This window comes from Sardina pilchardus, chromosome 5 (assembly GCF_963854185.1).
Source record: "Sardina pilchardus chromosome 5, fSarPil1.1, whole genome shotgun sequence".
Lineage (NCBI taxonomy): Eukaryota > Metazoa > Chordata > Actinopteri > Clupeiformes > Clupeidae > Sardina > Sardina pilchardus.
The window spans coordinates 16482228-16498926 of NC_084998.1; the positions used below are offsets into that span (position 1 = coordinate 16482228).

Sequence of the window (16699 nt, forward strand, 5' to 3'; positions counted from 1 at the left end):
ATGGACAGCTGTGGCTCCCTGTATTCTCCACCCTTTAAATGGAACATCTGTTGTCTACAATTGGTTGTCTAGGCCTATTTGTTGTCAATCAATCCATCCGTAGTGTACAATAAAACACAGAACAAAGACAGATCAAGAGATCATGTTCCTAATGGCTGCTTATTACTACACTGAATTATAGATGTGGTGCAGATAGTACTTTCATTTTTACCAGAATAACCAGAATTGATGGAGAAAAAGGTCAATGATGAGACAGAAACTAAACAGATGCCCCTAAGTTTGCAGATGGCCTCAAGCCTTTTTGTGCAAAAGCATGCAAAGTAGGCCTTGCTATGGACTACAAAGGTTTTGCCATGCAAACACTGTGCTGGCCCGGTAAGGTAAGGTAGAGAAAGAAAGTGTTCAATGTGGAAGAGGATAAATCATTTGAATCAACAAATCAGTGACAAGTTCAATAAAAGCTGATGACGCATGTAACAGTGTCATATTCAGAATCAGATATATGATACCTGAAGACATAATGGTTCATTTTCCATGTCATTGTTCAGTAACTTCAGTATGTCGTGAACTGCAGGAGGATTTCGGATTTCCTGTGTCACTCCACCATTACCGTGTAAAATTCCTAAGGGGGCTCAGCTATCGTTTATTAGTAGAAAATAATATGGCAACTGAGAGGCACTTTTTTATTATATTCATTCTTCCAAAACATAGTTCTTGAGAATTACTGAGAGCTTGATAAATATACGAGGCACTTTTTGACATTGCGCGCTCATAGGTGTCATTACCGGACTTGTCTCCTCTCCATCATGCACATTTCTCCTGTGGTGATTCTACAGCAGGATTCAAAACTGAAGTTTTATGATTAAAGGGCAACTTTCATCTTTACAAAACTAAATTCTTAACACTTGGTTTTACTCTATTTGCAGTAGATCACTCAAACTTTTAATTTGTCCCTCCCCATAGTCATAGAATGACTCAGCAAACTCACCACCACCCCTTCCTCATGGGCCTGTGTCCTGTTGTAATGACACTGCAGGATTCGGACTGAGGTGTAGTGTCAACAGGAGGACATGATGCGTGCTGACCACTCTGACAGAGTGCTGAGAGCACACGCTGATGGCCCCTCCAGTCTGGCTCGTCCCCAGACCTCAGTTCACCCACAGTTCAGTTCACCAACAGCCTGGCAGATCACCACCACCACCACCACCACCACACACATTATTCATTACTGGGAGGAGGTGGACAGAGGGAAGGGTACAAGTGTATTCGCCTCTGGACTTTCCTGCTTGTCTCTTGGGCCTCGTTTCAACCCGTGACTGTGACTGTCAGGCCAGAGAGGAGCATTTTAGTTCATGTACAAAAATGGAGGGCTGCAGGATTAGATTAGATTAGATTCAATTTTATTGTCATTGTGCAGAGTACAATGTACAAAGACAACGAAATGCAGTTTGCGTCTAACCAGAAGTGCAAAAAAGGAGAAAAGTGCAATGTGATATACAAAGTGTATTATGACTGGGACTTTCTGCATTTTCTTTTGCACCTTAAGTCACCCATTGGCGGCTGATTTATTGTGAACATGCCTTAGTTCTGATGTACAGTATGGATATAAAGGCCTGCAGTTTTGTGGCATGCATGGTCTCCTTGTTTATTTGTTTTTTTGTTTATTTGGGAAATCACCAGATGCAGACTGAGGAGAAAAGCATAAACAAGCACAAAACAGAGCGACAGACAAAACCTCACAAGACAACCTTTTAGATCTCCCCTCTGCACAGTCCACCTCTGTCACACCAATTCACTCCCAAATCTCCTTAGAGGGACTGAGATTCCAGAGTACTATTTTTGCTGCTGGCTCTGCCAAGTCAACATTAAGCATATTGAGGTGTGAGAGGGAACAGTGTATCTGTCACAGGACAGAGATTAAAGAAAGGCTGCGTCGGCACAGTTGACAGGAACACTTGTCCGCGTCATCCATGTTTGTTTTCTTTCTTCCTCACCTCTTTTTTTCCTCTAAACCCTCAAACTCAATACAGTTTTAACCCTGGTTTTCTGTCCCCATCAGTAAGGCACAGTGTGGGGAAGAGTGTTGTTAATCCATGCCATATCAATTTATTTGAGAAAATGCTGTTTCACATGAAAAAAAAAAAAACGTTATTTACATAATGGCAATTTTGATATGCTGTTCTCCTTTGATGTTTGACCACTGTAAATGAAAACTGTAACAGAGTTGGCCTTTTCTAAAATGTTAGACTTGCTCTCTGCAATTCAATTAATCTGAAATAATGTCAGCTGGTCGTTAACTCAATAGTCTGAATCACTCAGTATAGTAGACACCCAGACACAGTTAAAATTAGTCTGGAAACCAGAAGATTGGCGGGGCATCTTATTAAAGTGTAACTCCGGAGTAAAAGCAACCTAGGGTCTATTTGCGGTAGTTAACAACTTCAAACTTTTGATTGAGAGCAAAGTTACATTAATTGGCAACGTTTTTGAACAAGACTGTAGTTGCATTATCACTGAATGGGCTTACAGTGATGTTAACAGGGCAAGGTGCTACGTCGCTATTTTATACCACTAACAATGCTCAAAATATAATTACGCTTCTGTGGTAGCATTGTCTGTAGAAACACTCACCACACGACCACAGAAGTGTAATTATATTTTGAGCATTGTTAGTGGTATAAAATAGCGATGTGGCACCTTGCCCTGTTAGCATTGCTGAAAGCCCATTCAGTTACAATGAAAATAAACTGTCTTGCTCAAAACACCACCAATTAACGTTATTTTGCCCTCAATCAAAAGTTTGAAGTTGTTTATTACCGTAAATAGACCCCAGGTTGTTTTACTCTGGAGTTACAGTTTAACTGATCCCAATGCTTTCTTTGATTGTACATGTATTGGGATATGAAGATGTGAATAGCTGAAACTTTTACAGTCGACAAGATGTCCATAGCCCAGTTTATGATACACCTATTCAATGGTATATTAGTGGCCATGTGGGTCTGTAATGTTGTTTCAATATGTTTCAGAACTCTGTGACAGAAATGCTTCTTCATCTCATCAAAATGTGCAACTCTCCTCAAAGATGGGTTTGCACCATTTAGAGAAACGGTGACACCACCAGGTACTGTAGGCCTGAGCCTTAGCAATATACAGATGCAGAAGACCCTGCAGTACACAGTGATGACCATCACAGTACAGGAAACCAATCTATAGTTAATGAGGCTCTTACCAGCTACCAGATACATCAAAGACTGGAAGGGCATTGTCAGGAATGGACAGATTAAAAATGCATGTTGCATTGTAAACTAGCCTAGCTCATGTGACAGTAGCCTACAGAAAACCAATATACAATAGGCCTACTTGTGCACTTTGGTCATTAGAACTGTATTTAAAGAAACATTACAGAGGTTTTGTCTGAAGGTATGATTACTGTAGCTTGTTATCACGGAACCAAGTAAAAGTAGTGGTTCCTCTCTTCTTGTGCATGTGAGAGGTGGATCTACTGAGGTGACCATGCTGAGAGGAACAATGAGTGGTCATTAACAGCAGATGCCTTTTATTTGTGCAAATAAGGAGCCCGAGCAGCTGCTTCCGTCTGGAATTACTGGCCTGCTGACCCCGATGGACCCCAAATTAAGTTAAACCCCAGAAATGAAATGCAGGCCCAATGACCGAATGTTCTCATTTCACTGCCATACAAGCACAAATATAATATAGGACGGTGTTATTGTTGTTGTTGCTATGCACAGGTAATAAATAACATTGCTGGAGTTTATTAATGTGAGTATACTGTATGTTAAGACAGAAAAAGGAAATAAAATGTGATTTATAATCCCTAAAATCTTCAGAACAACCACTTGAGCAAGAAGCAGTGCACGCAATGAGGAGCTGAGAATACAGTACACACAACAGTTCTTTGTAACAGATCTGTGTTTTAATACAGACGGACCTCTTTCACCCGTGCAGGGAGTGACTGCTCTGAGGCCGAAGATGGAAATCTAGCCATTGGCAAAAAATAGCAGCATTTTTGTCAGAGCTATGAGTGGCTCTCAAAGAAGCCATTCTTCATATGTTTCAGGCAGAGAGGAAGAGAGTCAGAGTTCTTTTAGCACTCCTCCAGGGAGACTCTTCCAGGGGCTGGACCAGAGTTTGGCCCTAGCCTGCAGGAGGACACCGGGGCCAGGCTGTTTTCTACATTAACAAGGGAGAACCCGGGGAAGAGCACATGCAGGCACTGGGTGCTGTACTGTTTTCCCTCCGTTACGGTTAAGGGAAATAGACGATGAAGTTTGTTCTCAAGGCTCCTCAAGAATGGCTGTGCATGTGTATGCCAATTGATTTCCCACACTGACACAGTGATAAGCTAACCGGGCGGTTCATGGCCACCATGACCCTTTATTTCCATTAGTACTTTGTTCTGTTTATATGTTTTGAAAAGGATAAAATATGATATCAGAAAGAAGACAGGAAGGCTATAATAAACAAACAAAGGAGACATTGAATTGAGGCTCCCTTTGCACCAAACATGAAATGCTAAAAATAAATATGAAAAAAAAACCTACTCGTGGGTATCGCATGTTCATCTTCAAGTTATGTGCTGCCGAACGCCTTGAGAGGTATTGGTTTGTCACTCTGCATAGAATTGAATTGAATTGAATGTTGTTCATAAACCATCCAAAACCTCTGGTTCTATTTTTAATGCTACAGCGATGAACTCCGGATAGGAGCAGGATCCTTGAATGGGTCTGTCCCAGTCCTGGGCAAAACCCAGGCCAAATGCGAGGCCTCTCCTGGGATAAATGTGAGAACCAAGCATTGCATTGATCACCAACCAATGGGGAACATAAACTGGATTAAGACTGCTGTGAGATCAGGATCATTTTATTCTTCTCACAATGTGCTGCTGCAATAGTAATTTACTCAGCTGAAGAGGAGCCACAGGTTCAAAGCCCTGTCTTTACCAGGTTAGGGCCAGTCAGATCCATCTCAGAAGCCCTCCACTCCCTGGTGCAGTGGATGCCCAAATGGCCCTGGACTCCTGGCGTGATGAGTTAGCAGGTAAAAGGAGTGGAGTGGAGCGGAAGGGAACTCTGCTTGGCTGCGGCTGCTTAATATTGCAGCAGGGGGTGCAGGTGGAGGTGAAAGGCTAGAGCTCGACCTGAGCTCTGCTTTCAACGCACTTTCTCTGGTATCAGAGTTGCAACCACAGAGAGAGAGAGAGAAGAGAGAGAGTGACCCATGTTACAGTATATACAGGACATTTTGGTGGAGTTAAACTTGCCATGTCATGTAATGATATAATAACGTAACACTTACTGTCATTAAAGTGCACATGATAAGGTTTCTGATGTGTGCACATGAAAATGAGAGATTGTTTTCGCCTGTGCTCTTATGGGCTCAGTATCATTCCACCTAAACAGACTACTGTTATAACATATTATTTAGTGCAAAAACTCATACTTATGGGTATTACTTAAACCAGAATGGCCTCCATTTACCTTCATGACAGCTTTACACTCTATCGGTATCATCATAGATTCATGAAATAGTCACCTAATCGATAAACAAAGAAAATCAGTCGACAACAAGTGCTCAACATGTATGGGAACTCCTACAGGACTGTTGGAAAGTCCTTCCATCTAACTCTGGTTCTGGTTGAGAGAATGCTAATAGTGTGAAAAACTGTCATCACAGAAAAGGTTAACTGCTTTGAAGAGCCTAATACATGTTATTGCGAGTTTTTCCCTTCATTTTTTATCTACAACATAAAAAAATACAGGAAATAAAGAAACATCTATACATGAGAGGGCATGTCGCCATGTCCAACGTTTTAATTAGAAGGCCTTCTCTAGCTAACTCTTGGGTGGCAATATTTCTTCAAAATATAATAATGGGCCTATAGTGGTTCTACTACAGTAAGACTCCTCAACATGTGGTGTGGAGTAATGGAGAGATAAAGCCAGTCCATCTGGGTCTTACCTTTTCCTGGCCAGTTATCTGTCTCCTCTGGATGTCTATTTTATCCTCCTGGTCACGTAGCCTCTCTGAGAATGGGAGGAAGGGTATGTGTGCTCCATTTGTCTACAGGCATACCGTGTTTACATTTCAATCTCTTCCACAGATGCTGCGTACGAGCTGGCTGGACATCAACGGGAACGCTTCTATCAAAGCTTTTAGCCTTTCCTTTTTGGACACCAAGTTAAATATACTGTACTTTGGGGAGTCTGTAGAGCGATAAAAATGATTCTTATAAAACCCTTTTTTTTAAGAGATGAAACTTGCTGGTATTGTGAATACATGTTTATTCACATAGAAATGTTTCATGCAATGATGAAAATTACGAACACCAAGAAGGCCTCTAGCAAGGCTTAGCACAATGGTGAATATTGCACCAGAGAATCATATTTACCAAGTGCCAAACTAGTGAGGTTATCATGATAACCACACCCATGTCAGTGACCATTACAATCCACTTTCTCTCACAATCAAACCTCCCCGGCAACTCCATCTGAAACTCCACCTGCTTGGGTGGTTTGAATGGGGGAGAGAGAGTGGATTGTAATGGCCACTGTATGGGTGTGGCCATCATGATAACCTATACTTCAGTATCTGAATAATGAGAATGTAAGAGCGCCCTCTGTTGATAAAATTAAAGAACTGCAGCAATGGCCTACAAATGCAACAGTATTAGGACACCAGTATTACCTCACAGCACTATTACATCACATATCATTCAGGTGTTAGTTACAATGTAGTGAAGCCCTAGGCTGGGGAACCCTGCCTTACCTGCCGGCGAATTTGGATTTTACCTGGCAGGTCAGGCTGGAAACCTGCACATCAATCTCCCCTGCTTCCTGTCCACAACCTTTGGGTCCAATCACAAACTAGCTTATCCAAAAGACGCACCGGATCGTTGGTCTCATGATCTCAGCTCATCTCTCATCTGTGTGTCCAGTCCATCAGTGGGTCACTGTGAGGTCACTTGATTACCTTTTCCAGCTGCAAGGCATCTTCCAGGTATACACCTCACAGATCATGGAGCCCTGACACACACATACCATACACACACTCACACATGTGCACATTGTTATAGCCCCAGGGCAAAAAAAAAGGAGAGGACAGAAAATGAGGTTATAAAATGATTTCAATTATGTATGCAACATAACAAAAGCAGGGAAGCATCTAGGGGTACATGTCTGTGTGTGTGTGTGTGTGTGTGTGTGTGTGTGTGTGTGTGTGTGTGTGTGTGTGTGTGTTGGCAGAGCCAGAATCTGCTTTCTAAAATCCAGTTCCTCATTCACACACTGCTCACTCTACAGCAGATCCAGAGAACAAACATCACTATTGTCAATGGCTGCCCTCTGCCCAACCCTGTGACTAAAACACTGTGTCATGCCCTGAATATCAGATATGAATGACTGTATACCCATGAACGTCTGACTTCCAGTAACCCCCAAAAACTCTGCCTTGTGCCATTCAGTTGTAAATGCATACTGAAGACTTAAACATTTTACTCAAAACTGCACCGCTTTTTGGTTTTGGTCGTTTTGGTCCCAAACAAAAATGAAAATCATCCACAAATAGACCTTAGGTTGTTGTTGTTGTTGTTGTTGTTGTTGTTGTTTTTAGAGTGGAGTGTCCATTTAAGTGTGCTGCACCCAAACCCATGCTCTCCACCCTTCTATGATGTGTTGTTCACTACCCTCACTGAACAAATGTCCAGCATAATGCTACCCAAGCTGACAGCCTACAGCTGAGTCACTGCGGTGGCTGTGCAATGGCGTACACAGATGAGCTGGACATTTGTATTTGTTTATACCAATTTACATCGATGCCCATTTTAGGCATATGTTTACAAACTATTATCAGCTTGTGATCACAAAACAAAAATGGAGATATTCAGAGAAATTCAGATTGGAGAAAGAGAGCCATTTTACTAGGTCAACACAAATGAAACAAAAACCCAGGCGAAGCAAAACTGATGCCCAGGGCCTAAATTGTGAAAGGTAGACAGTGTTAAGGGTGGATGTCAGCAGTGTAAAGGTGCGTGAGAGTGTATAGTAGTGTGTGTGTCAGCTTCTCAGCATCAGGAGCCCCATTTCAATGGTCCTCCCCCTCCACTGTTCTCACAGCATCATGTTCCCACTGCATCATGAAGCCCCCTTATGGCCACTAGCAAAACTGCAGTTCCGAAGGGGTTAGAAAGCATCTCTGTATAGTTTGATGGAGTGCTTTTCTATATATTACAAGATACCGAGAAGATTTATAATATCTGTAGGTCTACATTATCACCTGTTATAAAGAAACACGTGTTAGGAAAAAGGTTTTCCCTTTAAAATTGAAATGTTATGTTTCGCCAGGGTTCCGCTAACTGGGCAAGATTGTTGATGCTTCATATTAGAGATTTCTTGACACATTGATATCCCATTTCCTTATATGAAAGCTATTATGTTTTTGCTTCATTGTGTATGTATTTTGGAGGTCATTCGTATGTTGCTTTAGTAAGCCGACACTGGGTGAACTGTCCAAGTGTTTTTCAGTCCAAGTGTTTTCAGTGACCCCCTTTTAAAAAACAAAAAAACAAACGAAGACTCAGATGTCACTGAAATGGAACCTCTTGGCACGTTTAAATAGTGAATTTTGAGAAGCGACCATGACAATGATCTACCTTCTGGAAAATATACAGTTCAGGTGAAAACTGAGACTTCAGTTACTATACAATACTCCATCCATACAATATGTTTTCATGGTCAAATCTTACTCACACTGTCATTGCAAATGCAGATAATGTAGAAATGAATCAGATACAGATGATGATGATGATGATGTGGCACCTGCAACCTTTATTGTTGATTCTTGCATAATGAGGTTGGAGTAAGATACAGTTTACATTTAGAATGTCAAACAGTCAGTACCTTATTGTACATACAGTAAACATTCCATATATGCACTGAAGTTTCTGAATGTTTTTTTAGATTTCATGTTATATTTCTAAAGGGGGTGTGTGGTATTGTAGAATGGCCAAAATGTTGCATCATCATATGGATAAGTCAGGTAAAACATAATGAACTTAAATAAATAGCACAATTAACACTTTCAGCATTGCACCCTGGCCACTGAATACTCAGTCCAAAACACTCAAACTCACTTTCAAAATCAGCAGTTGCTGTTTTTGCTTCCTTTAACATTTGCTTTCTTAATGTGATTAACAAAACAATGTTCAAATTGGTGCCATTTCATTGGAAATGTTGTTTTGGATCAATGAAACTTTCCAAATGTGCCCCTTTCACAATATACTTGGTTTAAGGGTAGAAAGTTGGCTACCCTGTCAACAAATACAATTCAATTCCACTCCTAACTGTTCAGCATGACTTATTCATATGTACAGATACTGTATGTTGCATGTGCAGGAATCTACAACTAACAACACTAAGTTCCCAATACCTCCATGTTATTGTCAAAGACAAGAATAATTGAATTGGCCTCGAGCAGTAAGTCAGCTCGACTGTGTCTCCTTCTGGCTCGGAAACTCTTCATAGCCACACCGTGGGGACCTTTCCGTCCCGGTCACAGCGACGAGGAGAACTTCTGCCCAGTCTGACCTTAACTCTGGAAAAACTTGTTTGAGCCAGGGTGCAGTCTCTTGTAGAAGAAGGCTGCCATACCAATGACAACGACACAAGCTGCAGCCAAAATGCCCACTGCAACTCCCAGACCCACAGAAGAGCCGGAGCCATTTTTACTGCTGGTGAGATCTGTCAGAGGAAGGCAGAAATGACACTGTTTAATTTCACAAATCAGACTCATTTGTGTATTGCATGCAGTGAATTTTGTAGCACAGTATATAAACTAATAATTGCTTTTCTGAGAGATCTTGAGATTGAGTTACATTAGTACACAGACAGTCATAACAGTAAGACAAAAGCATTGACGTGCTGTTTACCTTCTTCTTTCGATGATACCACTGAAAAAAGAAAAGAAGATAATGCCATTTAATTTGGATTGTGTACACTGCTGATCTGCACTTCAATCATTGATCATGATTGCCATTGAAGAGGTATGTAATATCATGGTATAGTAACATAATATATGAACCTAATAAATGTTGTGCTGTATTCTAGCCTAGGCCTACTGTATTTTTATTTGTCTAAAATTTTTAGTTATCCAAAGAGAACCTGATTATTCGCGTGTAGCACTATGTCTACTACCATATTTTACTAACAGATTCCTCCTTTACAAGTACACTAAGCACTTACTGGTGTCAGCTTTGGTTTTGATTGCTGGCGATGAGATGGTTGCATAGTCAGTCACGCCCTCCTGAAGAGTAGCTTGGGAAGTGTCTCTTTTCCTCTTGCCTGAACCACCAGGACACAGCTGTGGATTGAGAGACTGGCATGAGTACTGCTGATCACAGCTGCCCAGCAAGCATTTTTGGGCGGGCTTTTTTTTTTTGCCTTTATGTGGGAAGGACAGTTGCGAATGAGAGATAAGGGAAATGACCGCCAGCTAATATTGAATTGGGATCTTTGTGGTCATTTGAACCAGTAGGTGGTCAGTGGGTGGGTGCCGCTTCCAGCACAACACCGAACCTGTTCTCGGGTTTTACCTTGAATGCGTCGCAGGTGCTTCGCTCACAGAGCCGTGTGATGCAGTGGAGGTAGTAGGTGGAGATGGTCTCGTTCTGCTGCTCGATGAAACGGAAGGCAGGGAAGTAGAACCTGGCGTTCTGGCTATCTCCGTTTTCCACAACGCTGGTCATCTGGTCTTTGGAGCAACTTTTGAAGTCAAACAAATAAAACCCAGTTTACTTTTTAGTGAACTTCGTCCTTATCTGTCATCTTATGATACGAAAAAAGGAAGTCTGTGTGACATCTTCATAATATCCACATGGCATTCAATTGATACTTACACTGACACAAAGAGGTTGAAAAAGGTGGAGTTTGTAGGGTGGGGAGAGATGGAGGCATAGCATCGATCCAGGAGCACATGGTACCTATCCAGGAAGGGGCATTGTTAATAACACAGCTGACACCAGCATCATGGAAATGAAAGCAACGCTGGGAAGGAGGGAGTCTTACTGGGAGGTCAAATTGGTTGCCTGGACTTGGACGAAAATATCTGTCCTCAGCTCAATCCCCGCATTTGGGATAACAAGTGGTGTGACATAGTTTATATCCTGAAAAAAAAGATTTTTAACCAGTGTCAGTGACATGATCATATACTGTGTTATAATGCAATGCTCAAATACCATCATTTGTATGCTACTGCCTGTCTGGATTTAAGCTCTATTCTATTTGTCTTACACTGAATAGTTCCAGGTTCAAAGTGCTGATGAAACTGCCATTGTTATCCTTCACAGCAATGGATGATGATGACCTGGGATAAGTAAAAAAATAACCCTTTTAATTTTCTTTTCAAAATTCACCTATCAGATCTAAAAAAGCTTTAGCAGGAGAGTGTGACAACAATGAAGAACACAAAGGATCACAGTGGGAAGTGTGCATTGGGCATCTGTCTTCATTTTGAAATGCAAAAGCTAGTATGTGGTGGTACAGTATGTTACTCAGATATCTCGGCTCATGGTATGATAGTGAAAACACAGCTTACACGTCAATCTGGGTGTTGTTGATGAAGTACTCCAGAGGATAGGCACAAGAGTAGAAATACTTCAGCTCAGCGTTGTAGGTCACAGTGCCGGTGGTGATGTCATGTGAGCGGACCACACCGCTAACGTTGACCGTCTGAATGTTGGAGAAGTCTGAAAAGACTCCTGTGCCTGAGGTGCTGGTGGTCTTCGAAGAAAGTCGAACGAAAATCAAAACTTTTGAAAATTTGTTTTATGAAACCATCATAATGGGTTGCCATGTCTAAAAGTATTCCATAATGTTGAATTTCTAAGCCACTGAATTAAGACTTTTTTTAATGGATTTATATATTTAAAGAACAAGCAAAAAAATCAGGATCACATCACTGCACTGTCAGTAGAGTATATCTCAGCTTGTGATGTGTCCAACATAGATGTCTGGGGAAAATCTCTTACCCTGAAGATGCTTCCACAGGCCGTGGTGGAGTTGATGGGGAAGGTGAATCTTACGATGGGGGGAGTGACACTCTCATCCAGGGTGCCTTTGCATGCGGTGTCGTCGTCGATGTGGTTGAGAATGAGTAGGGACTCGTTGTACCCAGTGTAGGCCACAGGGCAAGCCAGGATGGACAGGCTGATGTACGTTGTGCCACAGTCCACTGAGATGTCGGTGTATGCTGGCAAAGTGGGAACAGATGGAAAACACTGATTACAAAGATGCATTTTAAACATTTCATACAAGTCCAAAAAGTAATGTTTATAATCCCCCTGAAAGATATGATCTTAGTAAGAAAATAAGGTGGATTTGAATTTGTTTTGACTTAATTACCTTCATTAATTTCTCATGCATGAAAAATTCAACAGTATTATTGGCTATGAAGTTTTTACACAGTTATGCAAATAAAACCACCTGTTGATTTTGTTTTATTTTTTTGTGAAAACATCACTATACCTGGACGTCGATAATTTCCACCACACTGACTTTCTGTTAACTGGCTGCTGCTGCTGCTGACCATCAGAAAGAAGAGGCAAAGGAAGAGGGGCTCCATTTTTCTTCCTCTCACTGAACTTGGATCTAAACAGAAAACATAAAGACAGATCAGTGGAGAAGGTCCTGAATGGTGGCCAAGGAGCCAAGCTGCTAAGCCTGTGTCCTGTGTGTGGAATCACTTCAGGGAAGTCCAAAAGCCTCCAACCGGTACGCACCTTGGCTGTGATACTCCATTCTGACCACAGGTTTATCCTCAGCGGTTTGGATGTATGGTGCAACTTATGGGGTGCTTTTAAAGGGTATGCCCTGGGTTACTATTGGACAATATTAAGGTCAGGATGCTTTGGTGTGTCCTCCCTCACGCCATTGTATAGGATGTCTCTTTTGTGAACTTGGTGCCATGGACATGGCCTTAAGGCTAAAGCTGAAACCCGAACACTTTGCAGGTCTTCAAACACAACATAGAGACAAAGAGCCTTGTTTCTTTGTGCCCTGTGTTTTAAAATAGAGAATCCCTTGGCCTGCTAACATGAGACCTCATGAAGTAAGTGTTGCTGAACCTGAGGAATGAGGTTTAACAATGCTGTGCTAGCCTTTTTGTGATAGTTTGTCATCTAACAATAACTTTTAGGCTTTTGATGACCCACAGGTGATCCTGGGAACCGCAGGGACGCAGGGATTAATCTCATCATTGAATGGGAATGAAAATGGACCCGGCCAAAATTTTTGGCCAATGTTATATTTGGACCTCAATAAAGATAACTATTGTGCTGTGATTTGAACCCAGCTAATTGTTTGTCACCCTTTGGCATAGCAATATGACACCCTTAACAAAGGGCCTCCAGAAAAAAAAACTTTTAGGTATATAAACTAAATTAGACCAACACATCAGAGGTTACATTGTCCACTCAAATCTTCCATAGAAAAAAATATGCATTTTTAGATATATGTATGCATGTATAAATATGTGTGGGTCATTTGAAATAGTTTGTAGATCTGAAGCCAGCAGCCAGACCAACAGATACCCTGAATTAGCTGAATTCTTGAAGTTAAGCACGTGTGGGCCACTGGGCCTGTTTAGTACTTGAAAACTAGGTTGCTGCTGGAAGTGCCCCAGTACAGTAACTGGGACACTGTACTGTAGGAGATGCTGTCCCTTCCAGACTCACTGTGGTCACAAAGAGTAGGGTGTTCCCTGGTGCCCTGGCTAAATTCCCAACCTGACTCATTCAAACTGACCTCCTAATCATCCCCCAGTGTAATTGGCTCATTCACTCTCCACCTCAAGATGGTGTGTGGTGAGCATTCTGGCGCATACGACTGCCATATATCCCCTAGGTGGGTGCTACACCTTGGGGGTGGTTAGTGAGGTCCCCCCTTCACTGTAAAGCACTTTAAGTGTCAAGAAAAGCGCTATATAAATGGAACATGTTGGTGTTGGTGTTGTTGTTGTTGTTGTTGTTGTAGTTGTTATTGTTGTTATTATCCATACCCACACAGCAAACAGATTTAGATACAATAGAAATTCATTTTACATGTTCCATGCCTGCCCCTGAATGTCACCCCTTAGATATAGTAGATATAATGGAATCTATACTACATGATACTTATGTCGTTGTATATGTTTGACAGTTGACTGCGGTTGCAAGTGTGCCAAAAGAATGTCTGGTGAGTATCATGGATGATCAGAGACAGCTCTGTTGAGATAACACAGATTAGATTTAATCCCTCCACTAATTACCTGGAAGCGTTTGTTTGCCTTTCTCTTGGGGCGAAACCAAGGACAACAGTGTCCGCTGAGGCACACAGGGATGAATGGAGGTTGGGATCTCGCCGGGCCTTCCTTTTGAGAACTGATAAGAGGCCTAGTCCCCCTGGAGGATTCCCTCTGATGACTGCTGCCGTCAAAACAGATTCCATTCTGCTGCAGCTTGGTGTGTCAGGTACAGTAAACATTGTACTGGTTTCTCTTTCGGCACAAGCATTTCATTTCAGCTTGCTCTTTGGAGAGTGATGGGGGGGGGGGGGGGTATCAGCATTCTCACTGACTGTAACAACCACTTTGATAACTTGTGGAATGTAACTTTCACCTTTCTTAGGGTAGTGGTTATTAAACTGAGGGTCAGGACCACCACATGTACTTACTCTATTAAGTGCTTGGGTTATGGTTTGCATAATTGTTTTTTTCATTAAACCATTCATTTAATTGACATTTTTTTAACCTCCGCCAAGGAAGTTATGTTTTCATTGGGGTTTGTTACCCTCGGCCAAGGAGGTTATGTTTTCATCTGGGTTTGTTTGTTTGTCTGTCTGTTCGTTAGCAAGATAACTAAAAAAGTAATGGATGGACATTTTCAGGGAAGGTCTGAAATGACCCAAGGAAGAAACGATTACATTTTGGGAGTGATCCGTATCACTGTCGGGATTTAGGAGGCGTTTATGTTTTTCGCTTAGTGGTGTAATGGCATAGTATGGCCACATGGTGGCAATCTGAATAGTTTAGGTTCAAATGTAGCTCGATGATGTTTTGAGCCCCCAACGTCGTCTTCCAGGCAGCGCTGCCACTTAAAGGCACTTAATCCTACCCCTAACCCTAACCCTAACCCTAACCTTAACCCATGCCTAACCCTAGCACCTTCCAGGCAGCACTGCCTTGAAGACAACGTTGGGGGCTCAAAACACCAAGAAACTGTATTGTTTTTTGGGGGGTTGTCAGACAAAAAGTTTAAGAACCGCTGTTTTAGGGGACTGTGAGGATGTCCTTATAATATCTGTCAGAATGTGTGAAAATATCAACCTTTTTATGACCATTGCAGAGATTAGCGTAGCCCAGCTGCTCTTGGATGACTGGAAATGTTTTATTTGGCGAGAAATGAATGTCAGCACGTTGCATAACTCAAATGCTTTACAAAGGGGAAAAAGAGTCTGAAGAGACACATAAGGACACACCGATACCGTAATGGCATTTTGGGTAATAAATGGTGTCCTGTTTGTTGGTGTGGCTCCACTACAGGGGCTCTGTTATTTAAGTCAACTGTGTCATCCTTCAGCTGTCTTTGTTGGTCGTCACTCTCAAGTTCCAGGGAAGAATGGTGAGTGGACAGCCATGTGGTATCAAAGTGAGTTTCTCCACCCTGCAGAAGGGACCCTCATGCACTGCGTGGAAATAAACGTTCCAGGCCAAGGCGTTGTCCACATGCACACACACATGCACACACACACACACACACACACACACACACACACACACACACACACACACACACACACACACACACATATACATATCTGTTTGCAAACAAGGGTTGACACAGATACAGTAGCAAGACTATACTTAAGTCACTGTTCTTGGCTCTCTGACCTCCCCTGAGAATTGAGGATTACAAGCTCTGAAGGGTCACCAAGACATGTTCATTTCCATGCATTCAAGCTGATGTTCTTTTCCAATATGTCATGTTGTGGAATTCATCTACATTGTTAACTTGCCTCAACCATTTAAATTGGCAGAAATAATTGGTAGAAACATCTTTATTCCAATCATTTTATTGTAAAAAAAAAAATGAACGCATAGTAAATAATATGTAAGAATGTGAAGGTAGGCATGTTGTGTGTGTGTGTGTGTGTGTGTGTGTGTGTGTGTGTGTGTGTGTGTGCACGCGCATGTGCAGGTGTGTGTGTGTGTGTGTGTGTGTGTGTGTGTGTGTGTGTGTGTGTGTCTGTGTGTCTGTGTGTGTCTCTGTGTCTGTGTGTGTGTGTGTTTTTAGTGCCTTTTCCTCTTTACATGAGAATGTGTACAAACCTATAAAATTAATTTGGTACTTTGAAAGTAAGCAGCGTTAAACTACAATTTGTAGATGCATTTTATACAATAAAACAACATTGTGATAAAATAGCATAGTATAGCATGTAGGGCTAAGAAGAAACTTGAAAATAATTGGCCTGTTTGTTTTCATATATACAGCCAATTATGAGTTAGTAGAAGTGAAAAAAAATAACATTAGATATTTAAAGTACTATATTTGAAAATAAAAAAAAGAAATACTTCAATACTTCCCATAATGTTAAGTAAAACCTACTGAGATACATAAGGAAACTAGCTCTTAAAGCATTTCATTGAGTCAGAT

General features: G+C 41.6%; 1 protein-coding gene across 1 annotated transcript; it reads right to left on the reverse strand.

Annotated features, from left to right (window-relative positions):
- Positions 1-10552: 10552 nt before the first annotated feature.
- On the reverse strand, positions 10553-12809 carry si:ch211-103f14.3 (zona pellucida-like domain-containing protein 1). The gene is made up of 7 exons (XM_062535961.1): positions 12791-12809; positions 12041-12261; positions 11608-11792; positions 11304-11376; positions 11079-11176; positions 10910-10993; positions 10553-10775 (listed from the first exon to the last, which is right to left on the reverse strand). Exons 1-7 carry the CDS (start codon positions 12807-12809, stop codon positions 10553-10555), a joined length of 903 nt encoding a protein of 300 aa, XP_062391945.1.
- Between the last annotated feature and the right edge of the window lie 3890 nt (positions 12810-16699).

Coding starts and splice junctions, on each gene's coding strand:
- si:ch211-103f14.3 (XM_062535961.1), bottom strand. Junction 11,377..11,607: donor AACAACACCCAGATTGACGT/GTAAGCTGTGTT, acceptor TACTTATCCCAG/GTCATCATCATCCATTGCTG. Junction 10,776..10,909: donor TTCAACCTCTTTGTGTCAGT/GTAAGTATCAAT, acceptor TGACTTCAAAAG/TTGCTCCAAAGACCAGATGA.